Here is a 20,439-nt window from a genome sequence, read left to right as displayed (position 1 = left end):
AATGAAACTTCAGGACAATGCAATCAAGGTGAGTGCTACAGAGTCCACAGGATTTCTGCCACAAATTGCACCACGTGATTGGTCGTTCAATCTCGACATCCTCGGCTTCAAGTGGTAATTAAATAAGTTCTCTTTCATCCTTCTTGTTAAAACTCTCTTGATAATATGGCAAAGAAAGGGTCTGTATTTGGGGGCCTCCGGCAATTCGATGGCTACGCTAAAACCTTGGATGATTTTCGCGTAAAGACCACGGCTGGTGCTTCAGGTAATTTCATTTGTTAAACCTTAAAGACATTGTTATTGACAAACACACACTCTCTGTTCAGTCACCATTATCAGCACATTGATCATCATTACACTTGTGTGCTCTGAGATAATCGCATATACCACCCCACATTGGAAGCCAAGTCTTGTTGTCGACAAGAGCAGAAAGGAAAAGATGCCCATCAACTTTAACATTACATTTCCCAACATGCCATGCCACAGTAACTATCTTGAGGAAACAAATCGATTGTTGTAAATAACACACCTACTGTCATATAGTGCTTAATGTGGATATCATGGATGATTACGGAGAACACTCGCCAGGTTACTCTCAAGATGTAACGAAGGTCAGACTTGATTTGTCTGGCGTGCCAGTGGACTTGGGAGAGTCAGTCAGTAAGTGCCATTCAGCAATAACAAAAACAGAAGATCCTGATATGAATTGCACCGAAAACAGAGTTGGGAGACAGCACAGCGGGCGCATCAAAAGCATTGGAGCCAGCAAAAGAATGTGGAAGCTGCTATGGTGCAAATGCTCTGCGTGAGGATGGCTGTTGTAATACATGTCAAGAAGTACGTGAGGCCTATGTCAAAATGGGCTGGGGTATGGTCAATGTCAAGGAAATTGATCAGTGTATCCGTGAAGGCTGGTTAGAGCGATTTGAAAAGCAATCCAACGAAGGTTGCAATATTCATGGACACTTGATGGTGAACAAGGTCAGGGGTAATTTCCACATTGCTCCGGGAGATGCTTTCCAAACCAACACAATGCATGTGCACGATCTCAAAGAATTCAATACGGGTGCTCCTGACGGCCACAAATTTGATTTATCGCACACAATTCATAAGTTGAAGTTTGGCCCTGATTCAAGGGATGAAACTGAGGACATTTTGGCCGTGACAAATGCGTTGGCTGGCGTCTCCAAGTCAGCTGGCGAAGGTACGCAATTAATCCTCTACCGAGCAAGAGACTAGACACTAATTTGAATCTTATTCAGGGCGTTCTATATTCCAATATTTTGTCAAGATTGTATCCACAAAGCTGCTTCCCATTACTAGTATTCCAACATTCACAAACCAATACTCAGTAACTCAAAATGATGTGGAGGGTGCCAAAGGGGGACTGCCGGGTGTCTTTTTCATGTTGGAGATCTCACCAATGCAGATCAGTTACAAGGAGACTCGCAAGTCATTCAGCAGCTTACTGACGGGTGTATTGGCCATCATCGGTGGTGTCTATACTGTGGCTGGATTGATTGACAGAGTAGTCTACAGGGCTGAAAAGGCATATAAAAAGAAAGTAGAGATGGGAAAGACACTTTAGGTAGTGTCATGGTAATCAATTAAATAAATTGGTCAGTACAGTTTTGGCATTTTGCCATACACACTGTCTGTTTACTACTTGCTATTTAATGATGAGGATATATCACTTTATTTATTAAGCATGTCTATTATTTTACAATCTTTCTTTAACCCAGCCTTCAAGGCCGTTAGCTAACCAAATTTCCTGGACACTCTTTCCAAGAGCACCGACTTTATACAACTTTTCTTGACCATTGTCTTTACGAACAACAACTTTGCCCTCAGCAACATGAATATCAATATTCCAACCAGTACGCTTTGTGAGATCAGCAGTACCAACTTCAGCCTTCAGGTCATTCACAAGCTCAGGGGATTCAATCAGTAACAAGGCATTGTTGACAGAGTTACGTTTGAAGATGTCAGAGTAGGATCCAGCAACCATGATTTGAATATCTCTGGATTTGATGGCTGTGGCAGCTTGTTCACGAGAGGAACCAGTACCAAAGTTAAAGCCACCCACAAGAACATCACCGCTTTGCACAACGTTGACAAAATTGGGATCATAGTTCTCCATGACAACCTTCTTCATATCATCGGTGGTCATATCATCATTGTAGGTATATTTGCCAGGATAGATTCCGTCAGTGTTCAAGTTATCAGCAGGGCAGAATAAGATTTCACCCTTGATCACAGAGGGAAAGTTGGGAAGGACTTCAGCAGTGGCAGCTTCTTCATCTGGGGAGGCTTTAGGGGCATCTGTTCTGATACTGAAAGAAGGTGTTTGTGTTGCACTGAATGAGGCAGGACCAGAAATACGGCCAGAGAGAGCAGATGCAGCAACAATAGCGGGAGACGCCAAGTAAGCAAGAGCACTGGGAGATCCCATGCGACCCTTAAAGTTACGGTTGGTGGCAGAGATGCCAATTTCGCCATCCTTCAAAAGACCAGTACCCAAACCTACACATGGACCACAGCCAGCAGGCAAAACCTTGGCACCGGCATCTACTAATGCTTGCCAATCACCAGCCTCCTCTGCTTCCTTTTGAACCTCTGAACTAGCAGCAGCAACATAGAATTCAACACCCTCCTTGATCTTTTTACCCCTCAAAACATCAGCAGCTTGCTTGAGATCACTTGCACGGGAATTGACGCATGAAACCAAGTAAGCCTTGTTAATTTTGATATCCTGGGCTTCGAGGTCAGCTAATGCAGTGGCCACCTTGACTGAATTGGGGCCAGAAACATGAGGAGATAGAGTAGAGAGGTCCAGTGTAAGCGTCTTGGCATAAGTGGCATTGGGAGATGGCTTGACAGGGTTGTCAATCAACGATTGAATGGTCTCATCGTTGATACGAGGATGAATAAAATTCTCGCCTTGCTTGAGTTTGGGCAAGTTTTTGTTTTCGAAACGAGTCAGATCAATGCGTCTTTGACGCTTGCGAAGGAAATCAATGGTAGCTTGATCGACAGGGAACACACCAGCCAAAGCGCCCCATTCAGTTGTCATATTTGCAATAGCTAAACGATCCTCAACAGACAATCCTTTCAAAGCCTCCTCACCGTGAAATTCAATTGCAGTGTTCAACACTTGATCCTTGTTGAAGAGGCCACACAAGGTAATGATCACATCTTTACCTGTAACACCAGCAGGTAATTTACCTTGAAGTTCCACTTTGACAACGGGAGGGATTTGCCACCAAGTGCGGCCTGTTGCCCAAATAGCAGCAGCATCAGTACGAACAATAGGAGTACCGAGAGCACCAATACCGCCATACATGTTGGAGTGAGAGTCTGATGCTACAGTTAATGTGTTGGGAAAAGCGTAGCCTTCTTCAATCATGACTTGATGGCCAATACCACGACCAGCAGGGTAGAAATCGACGCCTTGCTCCTTGCCCCACGCTTCAATATTGGCATACTTGACCAAATTCTTTTCTGATTTGTTTTGCACATCATGATCCAAGGCATAGACAGGCTGCTTGGGATCATGGATCTTGGTAGCTCCAATGGATTTGAACCTGATTTGGTCAATTTAATAACCAAAATCAATCGCAATCTGGCACGCGCACTTACTTGGGAATAACGGCACCCGTATTGTCGTGAGTCAGTACATGATGAGGTCTAATTGTCACATAGTCGCCACTCTTGACCTTGTATCCTTCAGGCAAATCCAATGCGTACTTTTGAACAATCTTTTCGATCAAGTTTTGGGTGTCTGTTGTATCTGTAGCATAAGTCCGACGATACAGGACACTTGGGATTAGTCTGCTTGTGTTGGTAGATGTTGCTCTACACAAATTAGCTCGGGAAATTGACAAAAACATTGCTATAAGAGTGGGGAGTAACAAGTAAGAGAAATAGAGTTGCTTTATTAGAATGTAAGCGCTAAAATAGGTTTATAAAAGTCAAGAAAAAAAGAAGATTAGATTATCCATCAGTGTAAAAGTCTCCAAATATGGTAGGCGACATCTTTCTCTGTCGTGGGTACAAGAGAGCCTTCGTAGATGATCAACATCGGAGATAATTACCATTAACAGAAAACTCGATCAAATGTGTAGTTGATTCCCCTGCTTGATGGCATTCAGGGCTCCCTATGAAATTTCCTGCGTAATCTCAGATGCCTTCAAGCAGAGTCGGATGCCTTGGACGCATTCTTTCTCTGAGCTTCTCTGATGAACGATTCGTCGTATGCGCAACATCCAATTGACATTTGAGCACTATGCTACAGGGATGAGTGCTGTATAATGATCACAAAAGTATTATTCAACCCGAGAAACCTTGGGTTGTTTGCTATGAAAAAGCTTTTCTGAATCAGTTGAGATTTATTTCAAGCAATACAGCAACATGAGCTATATATTAGAATAGTGTAAAAAATCGGCAAATGCGATTCTAGTGAAGATAAACTACAACACGAAGCCTATCAACTCGTTTGAGCTTCATTTGACCAATTCCATGGTCGTCAGATCATACTGCATTAGACATAAGATTATGCAAGACAAAAACTTGAATCAAATACCTGCCATATGTTTTGATGTGGCTTTTATGGGCAGTTTACAAACTTGATTGCGGGAATTTAACGCTTTGTACTAGAACGAAAAAAAACGAATTTCCCGGTACAGGCTTCTTCTTTTCCAATTGACCCAACAACAAAGATGCCAGATACCTATACCCAATTGACGAATAAAAGGTCTTACAACATATCAGAAGCCAAACTAAAGAGAATTTTGGAATATAACGAGCGATTGAAGGAGCAGTTGGAATTACCACGTATCCCGGTCTCAGAGGCATCTTCTAGGTAAGCAAAGAGATGTGGATTGTTTTTCGACAGGTGTCTCATGCCTGTCAATTAGTCTAGTGGAATACTGTAATGCAACTAGAGACCCTCTTATTCCTTCATTGTGGGGTCCAGTCAGTAAAGAAGAAGATCCATTTGCGCCGGCCGCAAGAGGAAATAGGGGAAGCACAGGCTGCTGTGTTGTGATGTAAACTCTATTATTACATTCTTCATGTCCCCAAATTATACTACACATAACGTTTGTTTTCGCTTTTTCTTCTTTTTAGCTTAATTAATTACAAATAATCATCTTCTTTCTCTCATTAAAATGTAAATATGTTTCAACGTCTTTTGCTTTAGCTTGAAATGCTTAATTTTCTCTTAGTGGATGAATGTAAATTGGGTTGCTTCCAGTGCTATTCGACATCGAGAACCCACATCAACCCCGCAATATTTAGCGAGTTACATCATCATGGGAAGCTTGCTTCTCGACACCCCTATTGGAAGCAGAGCTAGAAAAAGGTGTGTTTATTTTGATATTTACATTTTTTTCCTACTTTCAAAACTTACACTATATATCATTACAATGGCTGAAGGTCTTAAAGTTGATCCCGCTATCGAGCGTTGGGCTTCTCTTCGTGAAAACACCCATCTTTACTTCAAATGGAACCAAAGAAATGTTAGACGCTCATTATTCTGGGGTATTGCAATTCCTGTTGGCCTCACTGTTCTCGCTTATGGCACAGACGTAAAATACTGAAAGTTTGAACATTGGAAATCGGCAACTAACAATCTCTTCTTTTAGCGTAAATGGGACTTTGCAGCTGCTCAAACCGCTCAAGATTTAACTCCTGAAAAGAAATAGATTATTTATATAAGAAAGATCAACGCTAACAATAAATACGGATACAGAACATAAATATCTATTGGAATACCTTGATTTCATTGCGCAGAGATCGGCAGCCACCTTCTAGCCCGTGAAAATATTACATTTCATCCGAACCACAACCAAAGAAGATATGCCAAATGATGACCAGTGTCTGGAAGATGTACTTACAGCAAGATGGAGTCATTAAATACAGGAGGAATTGTCATGAGAGGTTTCCTTGTAACGTTGCTGGGGAATTAAGATTTATTAGCGATTATGAAGCAATGCAACGACAGCCTCTTGATAATGCGCAACAGCATGAAGAGTCGTCTATTAATGATGGAGTTGGGATATGGTAAAATCAGAGGAAGGATCCGCATGTGGCCTGGAACCTGGTATTTCAGCTTCACAGCTTGTAGAAACAACTTGAATAGTTGTGGGCAAGTTTATTTCAATCTTTGGTTGAATTAGGATGACATTTGGAATTTGAATGAACAGTAAACGGATTTTTATTATTTAGTACAATCCATTGGATATTTCTTTCAAAACTTTGCATATACTGTGTATATCCTAAGTGTAAAGGTTAAAATAATGCGTACAGTCAAAGGGGGGGGGGATATGTGGTATTACATACCCATTATGAGCACACTCAAGGAGCTTGCGAAACATTTAAATTGTGGGCGAGCATGTGTGAATGAGTGCGTTATTTGAGCAATCTCAAGCTTCGCAGAACCAGCATTGTCAAGTAATGCACGAAGTACAAGCCGTGTAAAATTTATCATGTATGCTCCTTTTCCTCTTTATTTGAATGCGTATCTTTGGTATAGGAACCACACATACCAAGGCTATAATATACTAGCTGTGCACATCCACTGTTAAAGTACTGATATAATTTGCACCTCAAACTTGAGCAACCTCACTGATTTATCTGGGCAGCATCTCTTGGGCACAGCTCTTTTCTTTTTTTGGAGAATATTCAATCCTTCGTAGTTCACAACGAATCTTTGTAGGGCTAACTCAAGCCCATATTGGCATACGTAAACAAAGGAGTGCTACTCAAACATTTGCTGATTGACCATCAACACAAGCTGATTCCTTCTCCAATTACATTTTCGCCTTTCGGCATCTCGCTTCTGTTTAAATATGCTATTATTATGAAACGAGCTTGTGTGGCAGTTGCTTAACAAGTCTGTTAGTAGAGCAGCCTCCACAAAAGACAGGAAATACAACGTAGTTTGTGTTGTCGCACGATCCTGACTATAAAACGGTCCAATATGACTTGTAAACAGTAGAGTCGTAGCAGGGGCTATAACTTGGAATCATCGCGCGCAATCTTTTCTCTGCTTGGTTTACTTTCTCTTTTTTCTCTTATAATTTCTATTTGGATTTCGATTTTGAAATTCGAGTTTTGAAAGTAGCATGTTAGTATATCAATTTTTTGCGTAGAAGACGATGGTGCAATTAGATTTTAGATAGAATGCGTTGATGATGAGAAACTGACGATATTTGAAATTTGCAAATTTTAGACAGATGCCTTTAAATAAAACTTTTTAGATTACTATATGAATGTGGGCTGTAGGTCTATTAAAAGTTGTAGAGAGTGCTTTGGTTGACTTGAACGTGTTTCATGTGAGATTATTGAGGGCGATACCGATGAGTAATGAGGAAAGATAGTAAAAATGATCAATTTTCAAAGGGCTGTACCGCTGGATTCTACTAAGTCAACGAGAGCTTCAAGCTTAATAGCTTCTGTTTCTTTTTCAATTCTCTATACGATGGTATGGTTATTGTAGATATATAAAAAAAATTGAATATCCCCTGCTTGTAGCTCATAAAATATATGATTTTGAGCAAATTTAAGAAGGAAACGTACATCTGGTACTTAAGAACCTCATATTATAATGGATATGACATAGAGCTATCGAATGGTCTTTGTTTGTGCGAGTCCAGTGAGTATTTGTCGAGATATGGTCAAAAAAGAGTATCATGCAAAATTATGGATTTTTCTTCAAAATTTACGTTGATAGCAAGCAAAAAAATGGGCGACCTTTTTTTGGTCAGGACAATATTTTCAATATTTCACGATAGAATCATGCTAGAGCTTCGAGCAAAGGCCCATTCGATAGGAAATTTTTTGGTCTACAATGCTTAGTAATGCTTAACAAAATGTTTTGATGGCAGATACTGATTAATCTTTAGAAAACGGTCAAAAAATTGCAAAAGCAATCGTACCAAATATCAGATAAACAATGTACACCAGAGACTTGATATGAGTATCACTGTATTCTCCTTTGAATTCTCTACAAGTTTTATATAAGTTTGAAGGGGTGGTTACTATCAAGAAACGCGTAATTTGAATGTCAATAGATTTCGGAATCCCATGAACCATCATTCAGAATATTAGAAATTGAACTTCCACATGTGTACACGACACAAGCATGAATTTGACCAAGCATTTTAAAAATCGGAACGTACGAAAAGGGCCATATTAACTTGCGCATTGATCCTAGAACTCTGACAATAGCATGCTCCTTTAGCAAACTTTTATGAAAATAAAACAATAGTGTAGGGGATCTTAGATTGGATGGTGGGTTGTTGGTCAAACACAGATGATTCCGAAAGTAGAAAATTTGAACAAAGACATATACATAATAAAAGCTGCTGCAATTGAAGGCTGTTGTAATTGCAAGTGATCAAAAGTATTAGATCAACGGAGGTGATGCTGGGAAACGCTGTAATAATAGCTTGGGTATATCTTCCTTTGTTAAGATTTGGTAAAAAGGCAAAGGTGTGCTGCGTATTTTTACAAGTTTTGAGTAATGGGATTCATATAAAACGTTGTTAATTACGAGCGACCACGAGTAATGGATCGATGTAACAAATACTGGAGAGTTTAGACTAGGCTAACATGTTCTTCAAACTGCCGCTTCCCTCCTTACCTTCAAAGACATCGACCACCTTCATGAGAATACATTATCATCATCATTGCGATCAACGTGCAGCCACTAAAATCCAATTCAAGTCCAGATTGCCTTCTGTCCTAAATTGGTCAAATTCTGTTCAATTTCGACTCAATTGATCTATTTTGTTAAAATCGACTGTATAAAATTTGATAATCATCGTAGCCTTCCTTAAGCTCTCTTAGAGTACCTTTCAAGGCGCATCCAAAGGTGCCCAGCAAAGAATATGTTTTTAACAGGATTACCGAGTAACCTGCTAAAGTATGAAATGAGGTTTTTGGAGAAATTCTCGAGATTTTGTATAAGAAGGACTCATAATTGTAGTTTTGTTAGTTGCGTTGGGCGATTAAGATCATTTTGATATGATGTGTGCTATAGTGAAAGTCTTCATTTTCGAGGTCAAAAATACGATCGTTTGAATTTTGTCAAAAACCACGAGGTGCCCCTCACGGTTTTGAGTTGATTTTTGGCAATGTTTTTTTTGGATCCCAAATAAGTTGAACAAAGGTGTCAGCAGGTAGCTGCTGGATGAGAGAAATTGTTTAGTGCTATTCTGGCAGTCTAAAGCGGCTTCTGATGCGAGAAAACATAGCTGTGTTTTGTGTACTTTCAAATAGTAAGAGGTAATGCTAGTATGCTATCTACTCATGTATGGATTTCTTCAATTAATACAGGCGTTGAATATCACAGAACAGTCTGATCCATAGGAAGAGGTAGCTTGTTGTGGCGAGTCCTCGCCTGATTTCAGAGAGTAAAAGTGAAAATATACATATCAACTACTGGTCAAGCATTGAATCGCAAATGAATGATTTCTGTAGGTCATCGCAATGAGGAGATTTATTGTAATACATTTACATCCAATGTCAAGTGTGAGCTCTACTCAGGCAGACGAAGGTGCATTCTTTGATAATGTGTACAGATAGGCATCTAAACCACCAATGCCTATTGGCAAAACCTCCTCTACAGTCCACAGGTTTTGGCACCAGGGATAATCCAAGACCCTTTTCATCAATTTATGCCCCTGAGTCACTATGTAGGCTTTTCCATCTGGTTTCAGCACTCTGTATATTTGCTTGACGAATTTTGGATAAAGCTGCTCAAATTGATAGATTAGACATGCGCAACATTTTTTTTTTTTTTTGTACGGGTTTACCCCTTGGATTTGTTGAAAAGAATTCTCTCTAATTCCCCATGGCCAATCTAAACGACAGTAAATCACATTACATTCAAGAAATCTCTTAGACTATAAAATGAGCACACAAATACACATACCTGAAACAATAGAATCGATCACACCGTCTCTGAAGCAAAGTTTTCTACCATCACCCAGCATAAGATCTATATTTTTAAGCTCACAATGCTGAACATTCCCCAGAGCTTTCTCTGCCACTGTCTTGACTTTAACTAGATACAAACAAAGAGCCATGTGAGCGTTGAATAATGAAAATGTCATCATTGTGCTTTTACCTTCACCACCTAACCAAAAAACGTCTTTGAAATGGGATGCACCTGTACAGCATACCACTGATTTAGTCACTCTGCAACACAGCACAATACTAAGCAAAGCGATTACCTTCAATTGGGATAGTCCCAGTACCACAACACATGTCCAAAATGACCTGACCTGGCTTAGGATCCGCTACCAGAGCCAAACAATAAGCAATGCATGGATTTAAGCTCGTACGTCCCACAAAAACTCTATTTCTCTGTCGCTGATCTTTCAAGGGGATATCAACGCCCAGTAACAAAATAATCGATTGATCGTTCACACCAGCAGAAAGACGGTTCAAGTAAGCAGCATCCGATGTTTGGAACCACAGCGACACGATTTCATATGTAAAATTTGTCATTTTCACCTTCCAATGCTTGAAGAAATTGCTGAATGCAAAGCCAATGTAGCCAGCAATTTCTTGGCTTGGTGCTTTGTGTTTGATCTGCTCCTTTTTGAAGGTAGCTCTAAATGAGATTGTTGTGTTTTCGTCCTGAGGATCTTCTGCAATGACGCTATACCAAGGTGCTAGCTTTGTTTGATCGCTGATATAGTCATATGTAGGTTGTAACTCTTGAAATGTGTCAGCTGGTATCACTGATTCCGATGCAACTAATGTCGCACTGTAGATACTGAGAATCTGTACACTCTGGATATATTGTTTGAATGTGTCGATACTGTCAACTGCACAGAACAAATGAACTCGGCCTGTCTTGGGCTCAAAGCTGTATACAGGGTTCTGGATATCTGCAAGTGAGGCTTCAATGTCTTTCCTTGCTATTGACTCTAAGCCTAATGGGTGTTAAATATTGCCACAAAATGCGCTTGTTGAGGTGGATTTCTACCTTCGGGCACATGAAATAATACATGAATATCCTTTGACATTGTTGTGTCGTAAAAATGAAAGTATCCATCATTGCAGATTAAAAGATTTTTCCTAATGGGATGATCGCGGTTTTCAAACACAGATTCAAAACTTGAATCAAATCAACAAAAACCGCTGCTTGTCCATGCTGATGAAACGGATACTTTTGTACAAGCTAAAAACTGTTATCTCTAGCCTATAGAAATGCTCGCTAAAGATAGAGCCATGCATTGTAACGTTTCCAAACGGGCTGATCATTCACTCAAATGTCAAGCACTGCGGCCATTTAAATACAGGTGAACACACGCACTTTCTCTCTCACAGATACAATGCGTTTTTGTTGTTGTTTTCAGCGTATACAGAAAAGACGCTAAGCTGAACTCTCTTTTCACACAATTATAATGGAGGTATGCTGTATATATGTACACCGTCTGTATATGATGCTAAATACCAGTATGTGAAAAACTAGAGTTTATTTGGATTGTCGAAATCACCAGTAGATGTCGACATAGTGTTCCACAATGAGGAACAGAGAAAGCAAGCAGACATTAAAGTTGAGAAGAATAGACGTTTGAGATACCCAATCTACGCTGACGGAGAGACAGTGTCTGGCAAGGTATGCTATATGTATATTCGTACCAAAATTTATACTTGAATACCAACATGTCGAGAATAGATCATAGTCAAATTACGCGATGGCAAGCGTATTGAGCACCAAGGCATAAGAGTCAACTTTATTGGTAGTATAGGTATAAATTAATTAATGAACACATGAGGATAGGCGTTAATTACTCGGTATACAGACTTATTCCATGAGAGAACTAAATCGTATCCATTTCTCAGTTTATCACAAGATTTAGCGTCTTCAGGCCATCTAAATCAACAGAAAACAGAGTTTAATTTCGAATTCAAAAACGTGGAGAAGCAACACGAGTGCTTTTATGGCATTAATGTGCGGTTACGATACTTCATTTCATTCGAGATAGCACGCAAATTCTCCAACATTGTGCGAGAAAGGGATATCTGGGTGTATGCTCATCCAACATTGCCATTGGAGATTGCTACCAACAAAAAGATGGAAGTTGGTATTGAGAATTGTTTACATATTGAATTCGAGTACAACAAAGACAAGTGAGTCAGAAGAACGAAATGGGCATCAAGTTACTATACTCTAACTGTATTAAATCAAATTCAGGTACCACTTGCGAGATGTCATTGTTGGAAGGGTCTTGTTTTACCTGATCAGAATTAAAATAACAACGATGGAACTATCCATCATCAAGCGAGAAACAACAGGATCAAGCAAGTACATGGGGAATTACACAAAACTCATTACTGATAGTTTCTCATATTAAACAGTGCCTAATCTGTATAATGAAAGTGAGAACATCACTAAATTTGAAATAATGGACGGTACACCCAACAAAGGAGAAACAATACCAATTCGATTGTTTCTTGGTGGTTACGAATTAGGACCCACGTTTCAAGGTATCTCAACATAGTGTAGAGTGATCGACATCCAGCATTAACACGTTTATAGATATCAACAAGAAATTTTCTGTTCGATACTATTTGAATCTGGTGCTAGTGGATGAGGATAACAGACGATATTTCAAACAGCATGAAATAGTCATGTATCGCAAGTGAATTTCACCTGATAGGTTCATTGTCGTCATAGTCATCTATCACCCTCATTGAGTGTGTGTGTGTGTGTGTGTGTGTATTCTGCTCATGGGACGTTATATATATATATATATTTTACAAATTGTAGCACAAGAGATATTACTTTATAAATTTCTTGTAAATTGGGTTAAATTCTCTTTTCTGACCTGTGAGTGTCTGAAAACACATAGGCACAAATGATGTATTATTTGTCTCTTGAGGTATTTTATCTATTTGCATCTAACCCAAGATTTTCATATAGAGGTGATATGCGTACATGTAGTGAATTGTAATAGACTTTCATCTTGATCTCTATATTTGGAAGCATCCTCTGAAAAAACACACACAACCCGGAGACTCACGGGCGTCGTTTGTGCCATTGGATATATAAGCCACAACTGATCTCCTTCTCAATATCGCAATTGAGGCATTTTCGCAATCTTGTTCTGTGTCAGCCAAGAATACACCAAATTTGGCACTATTTTTTCGGTTGCTGTGTGATACAACAAGACACTCTCCTACTGTATTTCTATATATAAAGGAAGATTTTTGATTTCTTTTTACGTAAATCATTTCTCTTTCTCACTCACTCACATTCTTCCTCTAAAAATGAGCTCCACAACAGCCTTCAATGCTAGTTTGCATCGATTATCGCCTGGAGACATTTGGCTACCCGACAGCAGAGCATCGCCCCTTATAGTCAATGAGCTTGCTAAACAACAAGCAAATTTACCAAAATCCAATTACTTGAACATGAGTGAAAATAGCTCAACCACATCATCAACAAACTCTTCCATAGTATCCATCCACAACAAAATGAACATCACTGCCGACGACTGCAATCAATCTCTTTCATCTGCCGCATCCATCACCTCAAACCACAACAACCTCTCAAGACGTTCCTCCACCAACGGCGGCGGCGGCGCAAGAAGACATCGTGCTGACACTGCCAGCCTGAAAGAATACGGTGAATGCTACAAGAGACTAGGTCAAGGCACTACTGCTGTCGTGATGGTAGTGCGGAAACTGGACCAAGACGGTAGATCAGAAAAGCTGTATGCCATCAAGCAATTCCGCAAGAAGCAAAAGCAAGAAAGCGAAAAAGATTACATGAAGAAGCTGACCAGCGAATTCTGTATATCCTCCACATTCCAACATCCAAACATTGTCGAAACGATTGATTTAGTTTTAGACGATAAAAAGAGATACTGCACAGTGATGGAATATGTAATGTATACATTCAGTTTTTTTTTTTGTTTATATGACAAATTACATCCCTTCCTAACATAACAAACACAGTGTCCTGGTGGAGACTTGTTTAGCAGCATTTTGGCAGAGCGTATGACTGACATCGAGAAGGCATGCTGTTTCAAGCAAATGATCCAAGGCTTATCTTACCTTCATTCGATGGGTGTTGCTCACCGTGATATTAAACCTGAAAACCTGTTGCTGACCATGGACGGTACACTCAAGATTACTGACTTTGGTGTCTCTGATGTGTATCGCTTTCCTTGGGAATCCAAAGGCCGTTTGAGCAGAGGCCTTGTTGGTTCCGAGCCTTACATTGCTCCTGAAGCCTTTCAAAATAAGGAATACTTTGGTGCTGCTGCTGATGTTTGGTCTGCTGGTATCGTCTTTTACTGTATCAGTCTGGGCGGTCTTGCATGGCACAAGGCAAAGAAGACAGACAGTGCTTATTGTGGATACATCCGTGCCTTTGAAAAGAATGAAACATTTGAACTGTTTCGTCCATTATCACACCACCAGAAATGTATCTTGCGTAGAATGCTTGATCCCAACCCGCAGACTCGCATTACAGCCAGTGAATTGCTTGCAGACCCTTATTTGGAATCCATTGCTGTTTGTCACGATTCAATGGATGCTCATGGTCAAGTTCACAGGCATACGGATGGAGTTCAGCCTATCTGCACTATATCAAGAAAAAAGTAGCCTACATTTGAAACCTTTTAGATTTTTTTTTTTTTAGCATTCTTTCATTCACTATACCACTTGCTAATTCCCTCACCCTCCTATGTATAATATGCAAATTATTCCCCCCCCCTCCTCCATGTATTGACTCTATAAGCATTTTCTCCCTGTTATGTAATACATTCTACCCAATCTCTTCAGCACACATGCATCCCATAAATAAACAGTTTATATTTATTGACTACAAGGCAGCCAAACGTTACTCAATGTATGCACATTGAAATGTCATTAAACCAGTTTTTACCTTGCGTTATAAATAACCTCTACTGCGGCTAGAAATGTTTATATTGGACCTCTGCCCCCGCCACATATTAGATGTAACCTGATGGTTGTGCCCCTCATACACACACTCTCTCCCCTCTTGAAATTTGTCATTTCATATGGTATATTCCTGTCTTTCTAATCTCAAAAACTCTATTCTGCAGTCTTGGCAAATACAATCCTGGTTTATATCATGAGGAGTCAATACCGAGGCTAAAACGTGAATGATGTTATTGAACATCATGTTATACATGCTCGACGCTCAACCTCAATATTGGCTCGTTCTACATGAATCTCATAGTACTGAGGTATTTTCTGCATCTGTTGTATATAGATAAGTACGAGGCAATTTATACAGTTGAACCTTAATCGAGTGAAACCATCCATTGTGGCTCTATTTAAGCACCTGCTTGTCATGGTACTACACGATTTCATTGAGATTCTAATTATCTGTTCTGAGTATACACACAGTCTCATAGCTTCTTCCCGTGTTCCGAAATAGTTGGCTCCGTGGGCGACTGTCCATTTTAAAATGGCCATGTCCATGTGCCATTATAGCAGTTAATAAGGAGCCTAGCCAGCAGCCAATAGCACCGATCGATTGCTTGACATTTTGGGTCCATCATTCCCCCCCCCACCAACATGTCAAAGATGGGCTTATGTTACAGTAGTAGACATATGTTCAAATATAGAATATTTTTCATGTGATGAGACTCGAGCAAAGAACGCATCTTGAAAAACTTGATCAGACATCATACACTGTAAAGATTGCTTCTGCCTAGATTTATCATTCCAATGTATTGACAATGCTGAAGATAACAAGCAAAACCAGTCAATACTTCACTGGATCTCAACTACAACCTACCTGTACCTGGATGTAATCACTGGCCTTCAAAGATATCGCGATGTATTTGGCCATCGTTTTTGAAAAAATATATAGACACGCTAAACGAAAGCATGCCTGATCTGTAGGCTCAATTCAGGACACATGTGCCTGCGAATATCACCTCTTTCAAGTGCATTGAGACACTTGATTGACAGACAAATAGGCAACTCTGATTTAAGTCTCTCGCGGATGATAATTTGCAATAGTCTTGTACATCATGCTGCATTCTACGAGATGGATGAGAAAGAAATACGTAATCTTATCATTATTTCGATATGACTCTGTAAGACGATTTGTTTAGATAATCTACGTTGGATAGATCAAGCAAATCATTGTGCCTAAAGTAACGTTGATTCAGGGTGGATCAATGATTCTTTACGTGCGAATGATCTCATACAAGGTTACTAGTTCTCCTGGATTGAGCTGGCGCTTATCATCGTCTTGTCAAATTCATTGTTTGGCTGCTGATAATCTCTCCAGTGTATTCAATAAGTGTACATTTCACATTACACACCCCTGGGAAACGATCTCAAGTGAAACAGAAACCCCCCAAGAAATTCATGCTCTAAAATGTATATAAGAGCGTTCTTTGGAAGCGCAGTTTCTTGTTCTTTATACTACCTACACTAATCATATACACCAATACACAATGGATCCCGGTCAAGAACGACTTCAACACCTCAAGAGTGTCCCCAATTTGGTGAGCGAAGAGCCAAGCATCATCACACCATCCAATACCTCATTTGTCGATGTGCCATGGAGCGACTTTTCTAAAATGTTGGCATCCAAGAGCGAATCAACAGCCAAAAAACTAAAAGAAAACGCTACCCCTACTGCACAAGATGACCATTCTCCTATCAGCAAAGACGAAGGGTCTGTGGAAGACTTTACCTTGGGAAATTGGGATGCTGCTACGGGCTATCAGGATAAGCAGCACGATGAGGAGGTCTGCAAACATGTAGAGCACTAGACTTATATTCCAGCCAGTGGATTTATGCTGTGCAACACGAATGATCCTTACCAGTCAACATGTTATCTACCAATGTGTATTGTGAATAAACATCAAAACTAGATTTATCCTACAATAAGCTTGCAAAAAAGGCCCATTTTAATCTAGATGTCGGGCTGTCTCTGTTGATCACAAATGTACTCCTTTATCACAATTAGTACTTCTTATTTTGAACATCAACCCATTCATGTAACCCTAGTTGATTGGTCTCTTTTAATGAGATTCACCACTAGGTGACGTATCGCTGTTGGTGGAAAATTTTTCTATTTACAAAATGGAAATCCTAGCGAGATTCACAACTGATCGTTTTTTCTTTCCCTTATTTTCACACAAACCCACACAAGCCTTTTCCCCTTTACCCTCACCCAAACACATATATACAACTACAAACATGAGTAACCTTGGAGCTCTCGACATGGCACTTGACGATGTCATTTCTCAAAACCGCACCAACAAACGCAGCAGCAACAACAACCCTGGTGGTCGCCGTGGTGGTAACTCTCGTGGCGGTATCAGCAAGAGCCGTTCTTCAGGTGGTCGCCCTTCGGTATGTTAACAACTCCTTTATTATTATTCCCTCAGAGAAAAAAAGAGCACCTATTCCTCTATTTCCACTATGAAAAGAAGAAGAAATCATGGGAAAGGGTTACCTGCAAATCATCATTTGCTATTCCTTGCTTCTTGCATGCCTTGCGCGCGGAAGGGAAAAAAAAAAAAAAAAAAAAGAGAGAGATGGAAAAGGAGAGAAGATCGTTTTGTGATGATATATCTGCACCCTCAATCTTTGCACACAGTCAACTGTATATACACTCGGCTCAGGTTGTATGAACCAAATCGAAGGAAATTTACCCGTGTTTCTTTCTTTTTGCTGTATGTGGACGAACACCTCTTTCTTCTTGGATTGGAAATACGAGTATTGCTTTCTCTTTTTTTTTTCTCGCAATTTTATTTTACACATGTTATATGAAGAACAGCTATCCTAATTGTCAACATCTCGTTTCTCTTTCTACCTTTGTTTGTGTGTTCTAAGCCTTACAATGGAGCCAGACCTGCACGTAACAACGCACCTGTTAGAAACAGTAGACCAGCAAGCAGCACCCCTCGCGCCTCGAATAACAGCCTCGTTGTAGCCAATTTACACTTCAATGTCACCGAAAAGGATCTCTATGTAAGTAAGGTGTACGAATGAAATGGGCCATGATATTCATCTCTATTGCAATTAGGATCTCTTTGGTCAAATTGGTACATTGAAGAGAGCTTTCCTCCACATTGGTCCCAACGGTAAATCTGCCGGTATTGCTGATATCGTGTTCCAATCTAGTCATGACGCTGAAAGAGCCCGCACCACATACAACAACGTAGAATTAGATGGTAAATTATGAGATGGTGGATCACGAGTAGCAATCAATTTAACATTCAATCGTCAGGCCGTCCTATGCGCATCACAAATGCCTCCATCATCTCTGCCGTGTCCAATGCTCCCTCCAGCAATGCTCCCCGTCGCAGTAATCTTCGTGGTGGTAACAGTGGCGGTCGTCGTGATAACAACAGCAGCAACAACGCCCGTCGCAGTGGTGGTAACAAAAGAGAATCTCGCCCCAAACCAAGCCAACAAGATTTGGATGCTGAAATGGACAGTTACATGGGCAACAACGAAGACATCCAAATGAACTAAATAAACTAGTGCAGACAACGAATAAATAGTACCTTTTTTTTTTTTTTTTTTTTTTTTTTTTTCCTCTTTGCTTGATTGAAAGGAGAGTTGATACAAACTACACATGAAATAAAATGCCATACATTAAATGAGTTTACACCAAATTGGTATCATTGAACAACCAAATTTCACCGAGGTTCGTATACAATCAATTGAGGAACCAAAAATATTTTTTTTTTCTCAAACCACTGGGTTTCAACCTTTGCCATATTCCACACTTGTCCTCTCTTTCTTTCTTGTTTTGTTCCATCACATTCGAATTGATACAACATGTCTGAAAACGACGTGATTAGCAGCCCAGAGAAAAAGGAAAAAAAGGAGAAAAAGGACAAGAAGAAGGACAAAAAAAAGAAGAAGGACAAGAAGAGAATTGATGCATTGGGCGATTCTGTCGACTCTTTGAGTCTCAAGTCCTCAGATGATTACGATGACGAGAGATTCAAGCCAGTGCGCAATCCTGCCTTCAATCCTGCCTTGATTTCACCTCTCGCGTCTCCCACTACGTCAAGAAATTCGGTCATTTCAGATTCAAATGGTAGTAACAGCGATGAGAAATGGACCATTTCATCAAAGAGCAAAGACATGCCTCTCATTCAACCCAATACTGGAGCCAATGCTGGGCCAAACAATGCCACTACAGCCGAGAAAAGCCCTCTGACGCCTGCTGAATTGCAAGGATACGCTGCCCTAAAGTTTGTGCCTACCAACAGCTATTCTCATTTGGATCCATCCAAGTCTGAGAATGCTTATGCTGCTTTCAATCATTTACAAAAGGTCATCATGGCAAACAAGGATGGTGCCATTGATGCTAAACAGCCACCAAAAAATGATGCTATTGCTTCGTCACAACAGCAACGTGTTCAACAGCAACAGCCATCTCAACAAAAAAATCAACCTCAGCAGCCTCAACAACAACAACAACAACAACAACAGCGAGCACAGCCTATGCAACAACTAGCCAAATCAGTTGCTCAGCAACTACCACCTTCCAAACTATCACCATCCCCTAAGCAATCGTCCCCATTGAAGCAATCATCTCCTACCAAGCAGCAACCACAACAACAACATCGTCAACCGCAACAACGTCCTCCACAGCCTCAGCAACAGCAGCAATCATCCAAGCATAAACCTCGCACTGAGCGACTAGCTGATGGAGCACCCGTATTACAATATACTCGTGCAGTATGGAATTACACTGCTCAGGTAAATATTACTCTTACTGTGGTGGTACAAGATCATGAAATAAATAATAACCAAATTTGGTCAATAGATCCCTACCGAATTATCATTCAATGCAAATGATAGCTTTGCTATTCTCAATCAACAACCTGATGGATGGTGGTATGCTGAGTTGCTTGATCCAAACAGAAGAAAGAGAGGCCTCGTTCCTGGCAATTACATGACACCCAAGTAGTACGATTCAAACTGCTCGCATTGAATTAAACACGACCACATTGATCGACAAACCCATTGATCTCTCCTCATTTATGTATAAATAAAACATTTTAGACAATCTACGCCAAGAGATTATTGAATTGCTTGTGTGTATAGACAAAAACAAACTTGATGCAATTTCTTATTTCTAGAACCTCCTTATTACTGTTCGTACTGTTCATATGTTGTATTGATAGTGAAGTGTTTGCAACAAGAAATGCTCTTGTTTCAATCAGAATCTTGGCTAAGGTGAGCAACTGTGCATTTTGCATTAGCATGCGCATCTGGATGAGCAATTTGTAGTACTCGAATTCATTACACATAAAATCACACCATAGAGGTGCTGGAAAGTAGCCAAGCTAAGCGATAGTATTCTACAATTCTTTGTTCCCTTCTTATTAGCTTTACAAACATTGATTACTTTCTCAAGAAAGCCTTCTGTCAGCCAAAATTTATTGAAAC

At 40.0% G+C, this 20,439-nt stretch overlaps 10 protein-coding genes across 10 annotated transcripts; 8 read left to right on the top strand and 2 right to left on the bottom strand.

Annotated features, from left to right (window-relative positions):
- Positions 1-165: 165 nt before the first annotated feature.
- toa2 (Transcription initiation factor IIA subunit 2) lies at positions 166-1,588 on the top strand (the record flags this gene model as incomplete). Its single annotated transcript, XM_064831663.1, has 5 exons — positions 166-265; positions 327-485; positions 544-660; positions 722-1,204; positions 1,263-1,588. 5 exons carry the CDS (start codon positions 166-168, stop codon positions 1,586-1,588), a joined length of 1,185 nt encoding a protein of 394 aa, XP_064677943.1.
- Positions 1,589-1,720: 132 nt separating this feature from the next.
- PAB1_3 (Protein phosphatase PP2A regulatory subunit B) lies at positions 1,721-3,890 on the bottom strand (the record flags this gene model as incomplete). Its single annotated transcript, XM_064831662.1, has 2 exons — positions 1,721-3,584; positions 3,640-3,890. 2 exons carry the CDS (start codon positions 3,888-3,890, stop codon positions 1,721-1,723), a joined length of 2,115 nt encoding a protein of 704 aa, XP_064677942.1.
- An 828-nt stretch (positions 3,891-4,718) lies between these two features.
- PIN3 (protein that induces appearance of [PIN+] prion when overproduced) lies at positions 4,719-5,052 on the top strand (the record flags this gene model as incomplete). The annotated part of the gene is made up of 2 exons (XM_064831661.1): positions 4,719-4,861; positions 4,917-5,052. The coding sequence occupies 2 exons, from the start codon at positions 4,719-4,721 to the stop codon at positions 5,050-5,052; spliced, it is 279 nt and encodes a 92-aa protein (XP_064677941.1).
- A 374-nt stretch (positions 5,053-5,426) lies between these two features.
- On the top strand, positions 5,427-5,705 carry ATC70_012489 (uncharacterized protein; the record flags this gene model as incomplete). The annotated part of the gene is made up of 2 exons (XM_064831660.1): positions 5,427-5,588; positions 5,646-5,705. 2 exons carry the CDS (start codon positions 5,427-5,429, stop codon positions 5,703-5,705), a joined length of 222 nt encoding a protein of 73 aa, XP_064677940.1.
- A 3,843-nt stretch (positions 5,706-9,548) lies between these two features.
- ATC70_012488 (uncharacterized protein) lies at positions 9,549-11,042 on the bottom strand (the record flags this gene model as incomplete). Its single annotated transcript, XM_064831659.1, has 6 exons — positions 9,549-9,761; positions 9,822-9,868; positions 9,941-10,072; positions 10,136-10,177; positions 10,242-10,949; positions 11,003-11,042. 6 exons carry the CDS (start codon positions 11,040-11,042, stop codon positions 9,549-9,551), a joined length of 1,182 nt encoding a protein of 393 aa, XP_064677939.1.
- Positions 11,043-11,423: 381 nt separating this feature from the next.
- LSC1_2 (ligase of succinyl-coa) lies at positions 11,424-12,669 on the top strand (the record flags this gene model as incomplete). Its single annotated transcript, XM_064831658.1, has 7 exons — positions 11,424-11,429; positions 11,492-11,638; positions 11,699-11,771; positions 11,826-12,153; positions 12,218-12,324; positions 12,382-12,510; positions 12,563-12,669. The coding sequence occupies 7 exons, from the start codon at positions 11,424-11,426 to the stop codon at positions 12,667-12,669; spliced, it is 897 nt and encodes a 298-aa protein (XP_064677938.1).
- A 624-nt stretch (positions 12,670-13,293) lies between these two features.
- On the top strand, positions 13,294-14,634 carry ATC70_012486 (uncharacterized protein; the record flags this gene model as incomplete). Its single annotated transcript, XM_064831657.1, has 2 exons — positions 13,294-13,911; positions 13,984-14,634. The coding sequence occupies 2 exons, from the start codon at positions 13,294-13,296 to the stop codon at positions 14,632-14,634; spliced, it is 1,269 nt and encodes a 422-aa protein (XP_064677937.1).
- A 1,835-nt stretch (positions 14,635-16,469) lies between these two features.
- ATC70_012485 (uncharacterized protein) lies at positions 16,470-16,790 on the top strand (the record flags this gene model as incomplete). The annotated part of the gene is made up of 1 exon (XM_064831656.1): positions 16,470-16,790. One exon carries the CDS (start codon positions 16,470-16,472, stop codon positions 16,788-16,790), a length of 321 nt encoding a protein of 106 aa, XP_064677936.1.
- Positions 16,791-17,220: 430 nt separating this feature from the next.
- ATC70_012484 (uncharacterized protein) lies at positions 17,221-18,504 on the top strand (the record flags this gene model as incomplete). The annotated part of the gene is made up of 4 exons (XM_064831655.1): positions 17,221-17,376; positions 17,860-17,997; positions 18,053-18,200; positions 18,257-18,504. The coding sequence occupies 4 exons, from the start codon at positions 17,221-17,223 to the stop codon at positions 18,502-18,504; spliced, it is 690 nt and encodes a 229-aa protein (XP_064677935.1).
- Positions 18,505-18,813: 309 nt separating this feature from the next.
- ATC70_012483 (uncharacterized protein) lies at positions 18,814-19,957 on the top strand (the record flags this gene model as incomplete). The annotated part of the gene is made up of 2 exons (XM_064831654.1): positions 18,814-19,746; positions 19,814-19,957. 2 exons carry the CDS (start codon positions 18,814-18,816, stop codon positions 19,955-19,957), a joined length of 1,077 nt encoding a protein of 358 aa, XP_064677934.1.
- Positions 19,958-20,439: the final 482 nt, after the last annotated feature.

The sequence above is a fragment of the Mucor velutinosus genome (assembly GCF_035048745.1).
Source record: "Mucor velutinosus strain NIH1002 chromosome Unknown tig00001569, whole genome shotgun sequence".
Taxonomy (NCBI): Eukaryota; Fungi; Mucoromycota; class Mucoromycetes; order Mucorales; family Mucoraceae; genus Mucor; species Mucor velutinosus.
The sequence above is the reverse complement of the archived record's forward strand: the minus strand, read 5'-3'. Positions and strand labels throughout refer to the sequence as shown.